The sequence below is a fragment of the Sphaeramia orbicularis genome, chromosome 5 (assembly GCF_902148855.1).
Source record: "Sphaeramia orbicularis chromosome 5, fSphaOr1.1, whole genome shotgun sequence".
In the NCBI taxonomy this organism is placed as follows: domain Eukaryota; kingdom Metazoa; phylum Chordata; class Actinopteri; order Kurtiformes; family Apogonidae; genus Sphaeramia; species Sphaeramia orbicularis.
In genome coordinates this window covers 35,604,471-35,621,815 of record NC_043961.1, presented here as the reverse complement: position 1 = coordinate 35,621,815, position 17,345 = coordinate 35,604,471, and the positions used below count along the sequence as shown (strand labels likewise).

Below are 17,345 nucleotides of genomic sequence, written 5' to 3'. Positions count from 1 at the left end.
TTCAAAGCAGCCCAGATTGGAGAACTCGTTCCCTCACTCATTAGCAGTTTGGCATTTATTCATGCATTTATGCAACCATGATCAAACCACATGCGGATATGAAAATGTAAGGACATATGGGATGCACACTGCTGCTCAAAATCAATTTTCTCCACTCAAATCTTGATTTTTTCCACCCACTTCAGTTGACATAAAAGATGAACATGGTGTGATGAAGATATTTATATAATGGAAACCAGATAAGAAGGTACCAACATGATGCTAATTAGCGTTGGCTCCTTCAGTGGGAAACATACATCCCATAAGCACAAGACACAGTGAAACTTTTTAGAACACAGGTGTCAAACATGTGGCCTGGGGGCCAAATCCGGCCCACCAAAGGGTCCAGTCCGGCCCTTGGGATGAATTTGTCAAATGCAAAAATTACACTAAGCTATTAACAATCCTTTTAGTTCCGGTTCTACATTCAGACCAATTCAATCTCAAGTGGGCAGGATTCAGTAAAATACGATCATAATAACATAGAAATAATAACTCCAAATGTTTCTGTTTGTAAATGTTTTCATGTATTTCCACTAAAACAAAGTATAATTTCGCAAAAATGTGAATAACCTGAACAAATATGAACAACCTGAAAAGTCTGAAGAGAAGTCAGTACAATTTTAACAATATTCTGTCTGTTACTAAATATTTTGTGTATTTGTAGATCCACTGAGATCTGTAAGTTATAATGTACATGTGTAACTGATAAACTGAGGCAGAACGTTGTTAAATTACACTTATTTTTTCAGTTTGTTCATGTTATTCACATCTTTTGAAAGGATAGTTTGTAGATGTAAACCTTTTCATAATATAAATTAGCTTTTTTCGCTCTAAAACATAGAAAAAAGTTTGGAGTTGATATTTATACATCATTATGTTATTATTTTACTGGTCCGGCCCACTTCAGATCAAATTTAGCTAAATGTGGCCCCTGAACTAAAATGAGTTTGACACCCCTGCTTTAGAACAATTAGGAGCCAAAATAATGGGCACATATCTTCAGATTGTTAGACAAGATTGGACTTTTTTTCTTCTTCTTTTTTTACATGTTCATATAAATCAGTTCAGAAAGATTTCAGATTAGTCAAGATCAGATGATTTCCCTCTTGTAGAAGAAACCAAGTTAAGGAAAAAGAAAAAAAAAACCCTGACATTTGATCTTATGTTGTGTGAAAATATTGTCCTTCTTCTACTTAGTCAGCAGGGGGCACTATAAACATTTGAAAACATCTCATTTGCTTAGGTATTGATAAGTTGTGTGTTAAATGTGTGTGTTTGAGTGTGTGTGGTTATAAAGCATGATGTAACCCCATAATACGTTTGACTAAAAGGTGCTCCCACATCCCCACATTACTACAGAGTTACAGGTTTAGAAATTCTGGAAACTTTGGCATCAACAGTATCACTTGTCAACACTAATAAAAATAACTTATTATTAATATAATTACTAAATACTCACTTCACATTACTGTGTATGTGTTCCAGAGAAGATCTTAATCATTCAATCAATCGAGTCTTTTAAATAAAAACAGAAGAGGTTTATAACATTTTGTCCAATTTCCATATAACACTAAACTCTCTATCGAAGTTTGATGTAATGTGATAAAACATGCACTTTCACATTTACTCCCACTCCCTCTGTATGTAAAATGAAAACAGTGGAAACAGTCTTGGTTCTTGGTCCCTGTGAAGCCCAGTCAGAGGAGATCTGTGGGAACGTCTCCATCAGACTCCTCATAGGGACGTGGACGTGGGCGGTCAATGTACCAAAGCAAGCCTATACTCGCCAAACCCTGTTTGTCTTGGTGCTCATCCCAACCTGCTGGAGCCAATAACGCACAGGAGGCCCAGCTCGGAGCCAGGGAGGTGGTGGCCGGCTATTAGTTTGGTGAAATAATACAAAATAAAGATTATATTAACATATGAAGCTTCATCTCTGCTTTTGATTTCCACTGCCTGAAAAAAAAAAGTGACTAATGAATGTAAAATAAGAACACAGGAAGCCAAACATTTTTAGATACCAGAGATCCAGTCCATCCAACCTAAGCACCTCTGGGACCAAAATGTATAAACAATAAGGAATTATTGCTTCATTTTGTATGTGAAAGCGCAGCTCTCATGGGCATCATTTTTTAGTTCAGCACAAAGGAACTCAGCATGGGGAGGACCATTACACATGAGAGAGAACACCAAAATGTGAGTGTGTGTCTGTAAATAATCAAAGTGTGCCAGCTGTCACGGTTCACACTATCGGGTTATGAGAGATGAAAGTGACTGAAAATCAAGCTGATGGTTGCACAGTGAAGGAGGCTAAATCTAGTTTTTCTGCCTTTGAACAGTAAATAGAAGTTCCACTAACTTTCTTTTTGCACTTTTAGACATTAAAGACATCTGTAAAGGGCCCTTGAGACATTTAAGTATTTGAGACCATTAATCGGGCAGTTAACGACAGATAAACATGAGCATCTTTTTCCTGTTAAGCATTACTGAGAAAGCGTTTCTCAAAATAGTGGCATGCAAAGATCCGCTGAACTGTGATCGAAGCCTTTCACCTCAATACCCTGTTAACAGGAGCTACATCACAGGGTCAGACAGAAGGTCAGCGTCTGACATTCTGGCAAAAACAGGAACATTCATTTCTTCATGGTCTAAACTTTTTGGTTTTGGAAATATTTCTTCATCTGGGTGCATGTTGCGTATGACCTACCGAAAACTGAACCAGATTTAGGCAGCATTACTCAGACACCTCCATCTGAGGTTACGTAAACATCTTGCACATACATCCCATGTGGTTACTACAGGCGTGAATATGCTTATTTTTGTGTCTTTCCAAATCAAATCGTTTTCAACAACCGGTTCAGTACATATGAATAATACCTCAAGGTGGTGATTAATTTTTGTTTTAAAAATAAGGAGGTTCAAAAAGTAACCGTGATCACAGCTGCCTTCAGCAAACGCACAACAAATAGCCTGTACAGATATGAGCGTCTTGGTGAGATGGGAAAAAATAGACTGAGGTTTAGGTTGGGGTTTATTCTAGGGTCCAAAAACTCACCACGAAAGTCAGTTGAGATGCAGAAGGAAGACAGAGGAGTTTATTTGTTGTGCATCTGGGTTTGAACATAATAGCACAGGAGGAGTTTCAGTGATTGACTGTTGAGATAAGATTTTGTGAGTTTGAAGCACCTCTTCCAGCTTCAACAAACAAACAAACAAACAAACAAACAAACAAACAAACAAACAAAAAATAAAAATAAATAAATAAATAAGTCAGTCAGTAAGTAAGTAAGTAAGTAAGTAAGTAAGTAAGTAAGTAAGTAAATAAATAAATAGAATTCTTTTATTGTATGAAGTTCTTCTGATGGAACAGATGAAATTCTGCTTCTAAATAAGTAAAATAACTAAGTCAGGTGCATTCTGTCATACATGTATCAGACCAGAGGATGGGTGTGTGAACATGACACTAAACTTGACTAAGATCTAAGTCAGCAACCAAAACATGCAATATGTTATAATTAACTTGGCTGTATTAGGTCATTGATAAATAAAGAAATAAACTCTTGGTGAATTCTTGCTCCAAACATGTGATCAACTACCTGCTTCTTCCAAACTGTAAGCTGTAACGAGTAACACGATGCGTCCTCTGGATCTGGTGTGTTGAGGAGGGAGGAGGGAGAGGCAGGCGGACGCCGACCACTGCAGCAGCAGCAGCAGCAACAGGAGGAGCAGGAGGAGCAGGAGGAGCACCAGGAGCGTAACCAAAAACCTCCCCTGCGCGCACATCTGACCGCTCCGACGCTGCGCTCCAGTGGAAGTGACGACGCGCTCCGGTTTCCAAGGCGGACACGCACGATTATTAGAACCGAAGAAGACCACATTAAGTCTAAGAGTGGAGGAAAGGGACGTGGGCTCGGTCTGCTCTGCGGTTCAGCTCGGATCAGGTCAGTCACCTTCCGCTTGGTTCGCTCTGCGTTGTGCGTAATGTGGCTGATGTCTGAATGGTAACTTATGATAAAACCATCTGAAAATATCACTGGAATCTGAGTGAGTTGACTATATTTTTGAAAGATTACTGACATTTTTGATTGTAAAATTAAAGTGTGAAAGATCTCTAATGTTTGCTGATGTGAATAGAATTAAACTGATCTGTATGGAAGTATCTCCACTCATCCAACTCTACAACAGCCCTCATGTTGTAAAGATGGACACATTGCAGTGCAGCAGCCAGTGGCTTTACAGATGGGGGGGGGGGGGGGTGGTGGTGATGGTGGGAGGGGGCGTGCAGCTACAAGAATGACAACTGGCACAGGTGTAGGTCCACAGTGTACACGTCTGAGGGCTACAGTGTCACATTGAATTTGACATGCAAACACCAGGCAGTGACTTTAACCATCATAGTGGCCAAAGCTTCTCAGGTGAGTACAAGCTTTTACAGATTTCACCAACAACAAACTTTACAACAAAAACTTTAAATGTCATTCTTTGTGTTCTGTGACATGTGAGACATTTGTGGATCTTGCACAACATTAAGGCGGTTCTCTGTTTGAGCTGAGTAGAAAGTCTTGGCCATGACTCAGCAGAATGTGGACACAAGCTCAGGGGCCAACACTGATTTCACCGCTTGTGGTTGGAGGTGGCTGCTGGCCATATCTATCAAAGTCTGTCTTCATCCCTTTGTATTGTTTACTTATTAAAATTAATACTAGTACTATAGTAATATAGCCAGTTGACGGATCAGGGCTGATTTGTTCTTCTCAAATGCAACAGTAGAAATGAGATGCACTAACAAGTACGAGATACTAGATTATCACTTATAGAGAATAAGTGGTGGTGTTTTTCTTGCATGTTTTAAGCATCAGAAACTGTTCCTTCTTCAAGGCAGCAATTGCATTAAATTGACAGTGCAGTTTCAAAGTACTGGGTAATAATTATTGGTTTTATTTTAGTCAAACATGATGTTATTAGGTTAACACAGCTGAGTGCAATAAACATGTGCTCAGTACTACAATAGATGATTAATTTTTAAAAATACAGTGTGTTTGTTGTCATCATCTAAAGGCAACCATTGTCTGAAAAATAGAAAATTAAACTATAAACAGATGAAAGTGGTCTTAAGTGACCAGTAAGTTATAATGTATTTAATTTTTACTGCCTTACAATGCGATGTTGGAATTGAGTCTGCAGTTGGTAGCAATATTCTGTGTCCGTCTTCACAAAATATTCAAATAAAATCAACAAAAATTGCAGCAAAGAAAAAAAAAAAAAAAAAAAAAGAGAAGAAAATCACCAGAGCAGCTAACTGTCAAAGTCAATGACAGTAATAGTGAATAAAATTTTTAAAAAGAGAGAAAAAGCTGTGTGTTCACACTTCCTGCCAAATGTAATATACCATGTATTGTGTGTTTCGTCAGATTTTCATCTTCTATATTCATTACGTATCTGTACCGTTACCCTTCAAATCGATATAAATAATAAAGGTTCTATCAGAGTTTTGCATCATAAGTCATTAGAGGTTAAAGTGTTGCCCCTGGTTAAACTTTGCTATTTTAAGGCTGGAGAAATTTTGAATTAGAGAAATAACCTCTGTGTTGGGGAAGTTATAATCGGTCATTTCTCTAATTAAAATACACATCAGGAATAATCATAATAAAATTTTTGGATTTTAACAATAAATTTGTTGTAATTTTGGAGCTAGTGTAGGAATAACCGTCTTGCTTTTATTATATAATTGTGATTCAAGTATAAACAGGTCAGCAGAAATCACACGTGTTCATACAGTGAATTAATGCTTATCAAATTATATAATTCCAAAAATGCTGTGTGTGAGTGGACACTGTATGTGAATGACTGCGAGAGATTTGGACTTTGCTCTGTTGTCATAAATGAAAGGAGTGTCCGCAGATAGCATACCATGTTTGTGTTACCTTTTACGTGGCCTGAAAGTCAGGTTTAACTCAGTGGAGATGACATACTTCTACACAAAACGTTGTTTGAGTTGGTGTAAAGACAAAGATCTAGCCTTTAAAGAGGCACGCTGGATTTTTTGTTTCTTCACTGAGACTCTTCTGTTTCTTGGTGTTTATTTAAAATACTGGAAATGTAAGATGTCTTAAGTTGTTTTTCAGTGGCTGCACAAGTCACAAGAAGGTCAAAAATAGCCTTTTACTGAGTTGTTTTGAACCTCTGTATGAGCTAAACATAATCACTGCATCTATGTTTTTGACAAAAGGAAGGAGGATGTTATATGTGCGGCATTTATCGAAATGTACAGATAAAAAAAGAGTGACACACTGCAGCTCAGCCCACAGATAGTTAACAGAAAAACCACTTTTGCCTCCACACCGCTGATATCCTGGTTTTGATGTAATTCACTTATTCACATTGTCAGTTTTTGTTTACAGTGAGCCTACCTTTGATTTGGTTTTATCAGATGACACCGAGGCCACGTCAGTATAGTTTGCCCATAAGGTCAACAATGTGTTTTTTCAATTAGATGTAATTATTAACTCCAAGGCCAATCATTTTATCCTTAAATGTATACATACAACATCCACTAAATGGATTTATTTTGACTGCAAACAAAATCTGACCAATGAGCGAGTTATTATGTCAGGAAAAATTCAGCTCTATCAGTGTGATCAATAAGCAGGAGATAAAGCTGAACACAGTCACCACATAGCACCTGCATTTACAGATTAAATAAGTCGTTTAAATCACAGTTCATATCAAAGCTCGGTGTCTGAGAAGTGACACATGTTCATGTTAACATCGATCCTCTGTCTTCACATGTACACAGGCCGTTACTGGAGCTGAATAAACAACCTATCCAAAATATTTTCCATTTTTTGGCTTGGATTTGTTTACACCTGAATTATTGATCCTATTGGAAAAAAATCAATTTCTGATGTTCAGTCATGAGGAAGGGAGGGCACTGTGGAAGTGTCTTTAAGTGTTATGCAGCTCACTCAGATTAAACATGTCTCTAATAATAGTAAGACAATAACTGTTTCCAGTCTTATATATTTTATTTGGGTGCTTTAATACATAATCGGGTCATCCATTTTTAATTATTTCATGTATAAGATCACAGGTCAGATAGAAACTCTCATGTTCACTATGTTGGCTTTTGATTGACAGGACTGTATGACATCTCACAGGTCCACTGTTGTTGTGGTTAATAAATTCCACTAACAAGCCCATAAAACAGGGGTGTCAGATATACAGCCTGCATGCCAGAACCAGCCCTAAAGGCTCCAATCAGGCCCATGGGATGAATTTATGAAGTACAAAAGTTAAACCGAAAAATATGTATTAAACAAGTGATGCCAGGCACAACAAAGCCCGTCCCTCTATCATATTGTGGCTTAATTTTGGTATTGATCCTGCTGATGTCATCACGTCTATGCGTGTGTTGATGTCAGCATGTCAGTTGTCTCTATATATGTGCCAAGTTTGAGGTAAATTGAAACAAAACTGATGTTTTTATAGACATTTGAAATTTCACCCATTATGAGTAAATGGGAGAAGAAAAAATATTTAAAAATTCATAAAAAATTTGAACTTGGACCTACTTTTCCCAAAATGTTATCACTTCTATTCTGGGTCACTGGCAATCTATAAACCAAATTTGGTATGAATTCAACTAATAGTTTTGCTTCTACAGACATTTGAAATTTTGCCCATTACAAGTAAATGGGAAAAAAAAAAAAGATTTTAAATATTCATAAAAAATTTGAAATTTGACCTACTGTTTCCAAAGTGGAATGAAATCTATTCTGGGTCCATGGCAATCTATAAACCTAATTTGGTATGAATTCAACCAATAGTTTTGCTGCTAGAGTGTTAACAAACAAACAAAGAAACAAACCGGACTAAAAACAATAACCCTTGCCTCCCCTTTGGGGGGGCGGGTTAATAATATATTTTTCAGTTCCAGATGCCTGCTACCAAATGTTTTGTGCCTTTGTACATCCCCCCCCCACTCACACACAAATATGGTCACTTCGAGCTCTAAATAACTAACTAAAATGGACAAATCACAAATTTCTAGCTGCATCCACTAAATATAAACAGTCTATGGTTGCCCATGTTTGTCAAATCTCTTCAGTGAATACAATGCTATTGCTGTTGAAAGAGCAGATGGTAAAAGTGGAACAAACCAAAATTATCCTATGATAAAACCTCACCCACAGATATTCAAATGGGAAAGGTTTTCTCACCAGCGCCCTTTCACATACATATTATTCATCAGCCAAAAGGAATATCAGCCTTTTGCCTCATTTTCCCTTTAGAGCGTTATGGGACCTCGCTCTCTAATGGGAACTTCATGCTGACTCAGACCTGATGTGCTGATGTGTTTTTTGTGGTTCATGGCATGTGGCGCCGCTTCAGACGTCATTAAGTTACAGTACATGTCACAGGTTACATTGGGATGATCATGTGGGTTATACTGTTTATGTACGATGTGTGACATAATATAAATCCTTTCCCGTTACATAAATCCAAACATACAAACTCTTTGAAGCATAAAACACTAATAACTCAAAAAAGGGAAGACTTACTTTGAGAATAGTTGTCTTTGTTTTGTTTTGCTTTTTTTTCTAAACAGAGAACTTATATGGAACATGTGTTTGTTAAATTTCATGCTTTACCGTTGTTGATTTTTCAGACATGGTATATAAACGTGCTCAGTTGTCTGCTGTAAAGTATCTTTCCAAACAAAAAATAAAATTATATATAAAAAAACCCAAAACACTAATAGTTCTTTTTTGACATACGGATAAGAATTTTCTAGCATTTACCTGAGATTTAAACAGACTTATTTATTTCAGTCAAAAGTAGAATAAAGAGATAACCTACTTGGCAGAATTTCTTTACATAGGAGCAGACTGCATACTGCACACGTTCACAATTTCTAACCATTTTCATGTGTGAAGTCTTTTAGAATGAGGTGTAGCAGGTGTGCTCGAAAATGAACTTTAATGTGGCAAAGCACACAAAGGAGCTGTTGGCGTTCATCTTACACAGTGACAGGGTAAAGGACCGGCCTCCACACAGTGTGGAAATACTACACATCTGAATGTGTAACAACCCACAAACCAGTGTTACTGAATGATTTTTAAGAAGTGACTTCCGGACTGTAATGTGGAACTTGCGCAACCCAAAAACATAGAAAATACAGCTTACATAAAAACACAAAAATACACTTATTTACTTCCATATGGTTGTGTGTGTTGTTTGAGGAGATCTAAAACAGACCCCATCCCATAACTTTTCACCTCTTGGTATCTTTTCTGAAAGGCCCGTGATATTGTTTTGGCACGTGGCCATCGCTGATCCGTGATTGACGTTGGATGCACAAGGTGGAGTTGCAGTGGGGGGGTTTCATGAACAATCGCTGACCCTCGTATACTTATTTTGCTCATTGTAAACCTTCCTTCAACCTTCCGATTTTATCGTTATAAATGCGTTTCTTGTGCGTACACCTTTCCTGACACACTCATTTCCAGTATATTCTGTTAGTGAGAATCCCATAGTTTGTTGTTCTGTTATTGTCTTGGTAAACAGCAGCTGAAGGCGGCATACTCCCGTGTTTTCCTCTCCACTTCGAGGAACAGGGCATGACCCTCCTCACATTGTACTTGTCCCTCTTCCTCCTGTCACTCCCCGTCTCTGTCCAAACACAGGTTCGGCTGTAAATCATCGCTGTTATGATCACTCACACGACTCCCCCATATGAGATCGCACTTATCTGACGCCATAATTAACCTTCATCATCATAAAATCCACCTTTTGTTAATTTCCTCTACCATCCTCATCCTCCTTTTCAGGTTATGTCACACATATACTGTTTTTCAAACTTAGTAGTGTATATAGTGGGTGTAACACAGATAAATTCAGACTTTGCTTTGTTATTATAAATAGTAGAAGTGCCCTGAAGTAGTTTATCTGGCTTACACGTGTGCTCATATACATGCCTTTGAGTGTGACTGATATATGTGTGTGTGTACGTGTGTGTGTGCGTGCGTATGTGTGTGTGTGTGCAAGGCCTTGACAATACACACCACTCCTTCCCCTTATCCAGTGAGGAAGCTCATAAGGCTCAAGGGACTCATCAGCTATTAACTCATAACTATTTAAAGGATTTGGGGGAAAGTTCATGTCCTCAGAATATTGTGAAAACTGCAGATTCCCAGAGAGCAGCATATGGAGCAGAGACACGCTCACAAACACACAGATTTACAGAAAACCGTAACAGTAGCTGCACTGTCTCTCATTAGACACTTTCTATGCGTCTCCTGATCTGCTTTTGTATGCAAGTACTAAACCATATCTGAGTATGTACTTTCCAGTGCGCCTACATGCCCTTATGTCAACAGTATACTTTAATGTATATTTCCTCTAATGTGGGTCTTTGTTTTCCTCTAAAGGGTCAGAACACGGCAGTCCCTCTATGTTTTCTAATACAAGGCTCGCCTCACGTCCCGTTCATGTTATTATCCTGACAACACAGACAACAAACAAATCGAAACAACAGATCATATACATTATAGTGTGTGTCTTAGACAAACCCAGCCACCACATCACAAAGGGCAATTACACGTAGGGACGATTGAAGGATCAGATTAGCCTTGATGCAGGACTGAGACCGGTCTGATGTAGGTCAGTTGGTAGGATGTAAAAACAAAGAGCATGTATTAACCCATAAAGACCCAAACATCCACCGTCGACCAAAACCATCCATCAATCTAAAACACAGGTGTCAAAAATGTGGCTGGGGGCCCAAAACTGCCCCGCCAAAGGTTCCAATCCAGCTGGATGAAGTTACAAAGTGCAAGTTAGTGCATCAAACTCAAAAATAATATTATAATAACCTATAAATAATGACAACACCAATTTTTTCTTCTTGATTTACAACAAAAAACATTAAATTATGAAAATATTTACATTTACAAACTATCCTTTAACAATAAAATGTGAATAACCTGAACAAATATGAACAACCTGAAATGTCTAAAGAAAATTTGGTGCAATTTTAACTATTTTCTGCCTGTTACTAAGTGTTTTGTGCATATGTAGATCGGATCTGTAATGCATATGCATATAAATATAAATGATAAATCGAGGCATAATATTGATAAAATTCTACTTATATTTCTTAACAAATTTCATTTTTTTCAGGTTATTCACATCCTTTATGTTTGGATAGTTTGTAAATGTAAATATTGGCATAATTGAATGTTATTTTTTTGCACTAAAACAATTTGGAGTTGTCATTATTTATTGGCTATCATGCTATTATTTTCCAGTCCGGCCCACTTCAGATTAAATTAGGCTGAATGTAGTCCCCGGAAGAAAATGAGTTTGACACCCCTGATCTAAAATGTTTCATATCTGTTGACCCACTAACTCCTGTCAATCCATGGAAAATACAGTTATTCGTCTTTTCATGGTCATCAAATATGACCCATTTGGATGTTCAGAGGCTCCGCAGTTACCGTGGAAACACCATCATCTTCTACAACATTGATTCATCAGTAAAACCCATGGAGTTGGATCAATGACAGTGGATGGAGACACTGGCTTTATGTTCAGTTAATGATATATTTGACTGAAAAAGTCACTTTTTCTTCAGTTTTATTCTTTCTGTCTTTAATATAATAACCCCTTAATCTGAGCTTTTATGAACATTTACATGATCAGTGAATTAAATATAGGAAAATACATAATTTACACTGAAAAATGCAAAATACAGGGGATAATATTACGATAAATGGTGATAAATCGCTTAATAAAGGTTAAATATAGAGGAAAAAAATTATTTGGGAACTGCCAAAAAAGTTGCACTGGGTCTTTATGGGTTAAACAAGCATCATGTGGTTCATCTGATAGAACATATACACTGTAAAAAAAAATCCTGTTGTTTTTACGGAAAAAAACTGGCAGCTGTGGTTTCCAGAACAATACTGTAAAAAACACATCAAACTGTAAACATATTTACAAACTAACATGTAGATTTAACATTTTAAACATGTAGATTTAAATGGTAAATGGACTGCACTTATTTAGCACATTTTCTACCCCTTCATGTTGTCCAAAGCACTTTCCAAATCCACCAGGTCCAACTGGGAGCAATTTAGGCTTCAGTGTCTTCCATGGACACTTTGACATATGGACAGTCAGAGCCAGGATTCAAACCAGCAACCTTTTGGTTATTGGACGAGCCGCTCTAGCAGCTCTACCAACCCATTAATTTACAAATTTAAAATGTTGAATTGTTAAATGTTTACTTTTTTATAACTTTTTTAGCAAAAGCAAATACACTGTTATTTCAATAATAAAACAATAGAAACATCATGTCCACATACAGATCTGGTTTTGTTCACATACTCTTCCTGTAAGAACTACAACTATATCTGACTCAATCTTTAACACAAAAATCTTTTCAAATAAACAACTTTGCATCGTATTGTCACTTACAGTTTTTTTTTTATGTTGCAATTTTACAACCTTTTGGTGTTAATTCTACAGTCATTTTTTACAGTGTACCACATTGTTGCAGCAGCTGTGGTCTGTATCAGGCATATAATCCATTTTTTATCTCTCTGCTCACATTTGTATGAAATAAAGTAGAAATGCTCAAGAATGATGTTTAGAAAGAGGCACTATTACTCAGTGTCTCTATAAAGTTACGACATTTTACTTAATTTTACCCTATTGTAGCTTCCTGTGTAGACGTATATGTTCTACGAGATTAGTATTTCTCTCTGCGTAGACTGCAGAATGTTTTATCAAGGCAAACAATCTGGTAAATCTCTGTTTCTAATTTGATTCAGCAACACACAGAAATTTGTGTATCAACTAATAACACGACTATGAACTCACACCACCAATACTAGCAGATTAGAAAGTACTCTTTTGCTCTGTTTTAATGAATCTATGAACAGTAAGAATAGTCAGTTTTCACGATAAAGTCATTCGAATTAGAAGAATCACTTTTTATATATATATATATATATATATATATATATGCGTTTGACTGAATTAGCCACCAGTGAGCCAGTTATCTGTACTGTATTGAGTGCAGAAATGTAGATTTTTCTCTAGTCCTTGATTCATTTCTTGCCTCAGACTTCAGTGTTCTAGTTCCACATTTCCGCTGGTTCACCAAAAAACATCTTGGTACAGCTGCTACAGACTGGCAGACAAAAGCAAACAACTGCAGAAGGTGAGGGCTCACATATGTGCAAAACTGAGACCACATATTTAAAATTTTTTATTCTTTCTTTTTTCATGTAACATGCTGAAAAACATCTTTTTCCAGTAAATAACACAAGTCTGAGTGCATCGTATTGGTAACTGGTGTCCTTTTGTGCGTGGGGACACACAACTGGCACAAAAGGCAAATTCTTTTGATGGATGGAAAAACAATTCTTTGATACAAACCAGTGAGTCATTTTTCACAGTTGTCCCACACCTGAGGTTTTTCAATACACTTTCAACACCTGGTTTATATTGTTAACTTCTAATTCTGCCCAGTGTGGGAAGCTGATTTTGTGCTAACATTTGTATTTTTTTTTTAAATTTGCTAATGCTCAAATTTGGTTCCCACTGTCACATTCCACATTGCTTATTGCTCTTTTCTGTCTTGTTTTTAAGACTGTTGGAGTCCATTTACTGCTATTGATCATCCTCTTATCTTCTTTTCTCCACCACTGATCTCTTGCTGCTGTCTTTGCATTTTTTAAAGTTTTGGTTAAACCGGTAGAATGATATATCGTCCAACTAATGTGAAACCACTTGACCCTACCTGTCCAACCTTGACCTTTTTCACTGAATAACACGTCTCTAAGTGAATGATTGATGGTGAGAGACAAGCTGAGTCTCCGAGTGGTTCAGTCTGTCTCATTTCCTATAATAAGATAATCTCTATTTTCTCTTTTCTTTCTTTCTGTCTTTCTGTTTCTTTCTAACTCTTTCCATTTGAGTAAAATCTGTGTGCATTCATATCCATAGTGTAATAACGCTATTGATTGCATCATCTTGTATTTTGCTCATTGCTTTTTGATTGGCTGACTGTAAATGACTGTAAATGTGTATAAATCATATGGAGCAGCCAGAAAAAAAACATTATATGTACCAAAGAAGTGAGATATTATAATAAAAAATACATGGTTTTCTACTGTGTACTATGAAACCATTACATTACTTGACAGGTAAAAAAAATTTTGACTCAAGAAATCTGTTATTATTATTAAAATAATAGTACATGGGGTGATCATATTCTTGTAAGAAAGTGATGAAAGTAATTTCTTTGTAAGACGCAGAAGTGAGTGTGTCACCGCTGTCACACATTGAGTGACTGAGCTGAGGGAGAGAAGTGCAACCAGAGAGGCATGATGAGGTCGCCTGTCAAGTGAAGCAACAGGAAATCATCTGCATCTGATGTCTACCACCTTATACACATACACACACACACACACACACACACGCACACACGCACGCACACACACACACACACACACACACATACATACATATACGGTAACATTGGAGGACTCATAAAAGAAGAATTGTATACACACAAGCTCACATGATGAAGGACAACAGAGTGAGTGGATGAACACACAGATGTAGACAAATAATACATAGAAGATTATTTTAACACAAATGAGGAATAAAGATACACACACGCACACACACACACACATACACTCACACACACACACACACACACACATACCACATGATCGTTAGCTGTCTGAACTTCTGCTGAGACCAGACTCTGTCAAAGAGCGAAAATGTGTATGTGTGTGTAGTTCCCTTTATTTTGGTCATCACTTCCTGAGGAAAAGCATGATAACACACACACACACACACACATATTCACGCATGTCTCTGTCCTTTCGCTGCCGCTGTCACTCTCTGGTCAGTCAGTGAACGGACAGTGGATGCTTTCTGACCCGAAACGGCAGAAACAGGGTGAGTGGTTCAACGGGACCCTGCGTGTGTTTGTGTGTGTGTGTGTATTCATGTTGAATCAGTCAGGATTGTGTCAGTAAAATCTGCATGTTCTGTATACACACACTGTCAGGTAGCTGCGGTCAACACATTGTACCTTATACTGTACCATGTGGAATACTTATTTCCATTTTCAGTTTTCTAACAGCAGACATCAGCGTTTATCAGTGAGATACCGTGGGTCACACTGTTTTATTTGATATCCAGCTTTTCAGACAGTTTATCATCTTACGCTTGTTTGGGTTTTCATACTGGATAACGTTCACTAGTGAGATATAAATGCACGTTTCTGTAAAGTCTGTAGCCATGTAACGTGAGGCCACTTGTTTATGGAGCCTTTTCATTTCCTGTGTTGAGCACCTTTGATAGACAGTACCCTATTAATCTAATTTTAACTTTCCAGACTGCGCTTTTCCTCATGTGTTTCTATGTAAAGAGACTTTAAAAAATGAAATCCAAGCTGTAAGATTGTATTACAGATGTATTAACCTCAATCACATGTGTGCATGTCAGTCAAATATGTAGTTGGCTGCTGAAAATGCAGAAAAGCACATTTTCCTCACTTGGAACTCATTTGTAAGAAGTTCTGCCTCCCTGTCGATCTGACCCCGAGCTGACCTGATGTTTATCGGTGCTCTAGTTTCCCAGCTTTGGTGAATGAAACACATAGAACAGGTAAAAAAAAACTCAAAAAGAAATCAGAGGAAGGTTGTCTGGGGCCTGTTTTACTCAGAGCAGTGCCAAACAGACAGGGATTGTGGTTTGTAGCCTCCCACTGTGACAGGCTTTGAAGTTATGTGACTGAATTCAGTACCAACCAAACAGGTGGTTTTTCAGACACGAGGAGACTCTCGATTCTTTTGAGAGGGCAGTCCAGACCTCGGGTTGACACTTGGAGTGCACTTGGTTTTCCATTGCTTGGCCTCCTTGCTTATCTGATGGTGCAGCGGGGGAGGATCTTATAAGTGATTCTGCCCATACATCACACCACCGAAGTGAAAAAAAGTGCCAATTTCCTGAAGAGTGAAGCAGGATGTCAGCCTCTTAGTTTCTGCTCTATATGCAAACTCTTCCACTTTTCTAGCTTTAATGGGTATTAAAGTGCATCTCAGCTTCTTATAAATAAAACACAGCCTCGTCTCGACACATTTCTTTCCCCCAGCGCCACATAGTTGGTTCACTGATTCAGGCCCAGCCAGGCAAAAATAAAGCTCACTGAATCTTTTCAAAGAAGTTGTGGGGACTGTGAGGCAGACGTGAAGGCGGGCATTTCTTTGTTTTAGTCATGACAGTGAACCACACTGAGTTTTACATGAAGAGGTCAGGAAGTCACAACACAATGTGCACTCACTCTGTCCTTTTCTGCCTGTTTGTGTGTACTTGTGTATATATAGGAGATCAGAGATAGATTAAAGGAGTTACAGTACAAAAAAAAAAAAGCATTTGGGCTTTGTTAGAGATGTGAAATACTCTGCAATGTGTAATTTTGTCACCTTCAGGGTGTTCTAAAAAACTGTTAGCTGTTAGTCTGAGCTAAATTAAGAATGTGAACATGCAAACAACTTAACTCTTTATAGGACACTCACAGAAATACTCTGAAATTAAAGATTTCAACCTTAGTGTATTATTGGGGGACATAACAAGACTTTATTACTTTTGTGAAATTTTTGTGAAAATCAAGGTAAATGAAGTTACCATATTTGGTTCCTTACCCATAAGTGGCAAAAAAAAAAAAAAATCCAAGAAGTATATAAAAAATACTAGAAAAACACATGTTAAGTGAAAGGAACATGTATTTTAGAACATTAGAACATCACTTTTAGAGCATTAAAAACATAAGTGCTGATCCAGACCCCTGTCCACATCCACATGATCCCTTTGAACATCATTCTTTACATTAGTACCATTACTTCATGGTACCTAACAAAACAGTTACACTCACTGTTCATGCAGAGGTGGACCTTCCAGACCCTGTAGACCACATTGGACCTGAGATTGTTGACTCACTGTCTTGTAATGTATACAGAAATTGCCAAAAATAGTCACTTGCCCAATAAAGAGCTAACAGGTAGGCACATATTTATATTTACCTGCTTGTGGTTTATTTTAGAAGTAGTACTACACATCACCTGTTGGACTCATTTAATCCATTTATGACATCTCACTATAATTTAGTTACGTGGGGGACTAAAAATATAGTACTTTATAATTTCATATAATAAAATCAGTCTCTGGCCTGTGTTTTTCTAGTAGTAGTTATGTGGTTTGACATTGGTGGTGCA

At 37.4% G+C, this 17,345-nt stretch overlaps 1 protein-coding gene across 6 annotated transcripts in view; it reads left to right on the top strand.

Annotated features, from left to right (window-relative positions):
• Window positions 1-3,746: 3,746 nt before the first annotated feature.
• pparg (peroxisome proliferator-activated receptor gamma) overlaps window positions 3,747-17,345 on the top strand; it is a 51,050-nt gene continuing 37,451 nt past the window's right edge. For 2 of the 6 annotated variants that reach the window (XM_030135120.1, XM_030135119.1), the window contains exon 1: window positions 3,747-3,983. Coding sequence is in view for 4 of the 6 variants with exons in the window: in XM_030135116.1 (XP_029990976.1) it covers window positions 4,406-4,457 (52 nt within the window). In the remaining 2 variants the exon portion in view is untranslated. Of the gene's footprint in view, window positions 3,984-4,109; window positions 4,458-14,887; window positions 15,025-17,345 lie in introns of those variants that run through there. The other 4 variants (XM_030135116.1, XM_030135115.1, XM_030135117.1 and 1 more) reach the window with 4 other exon arrangements.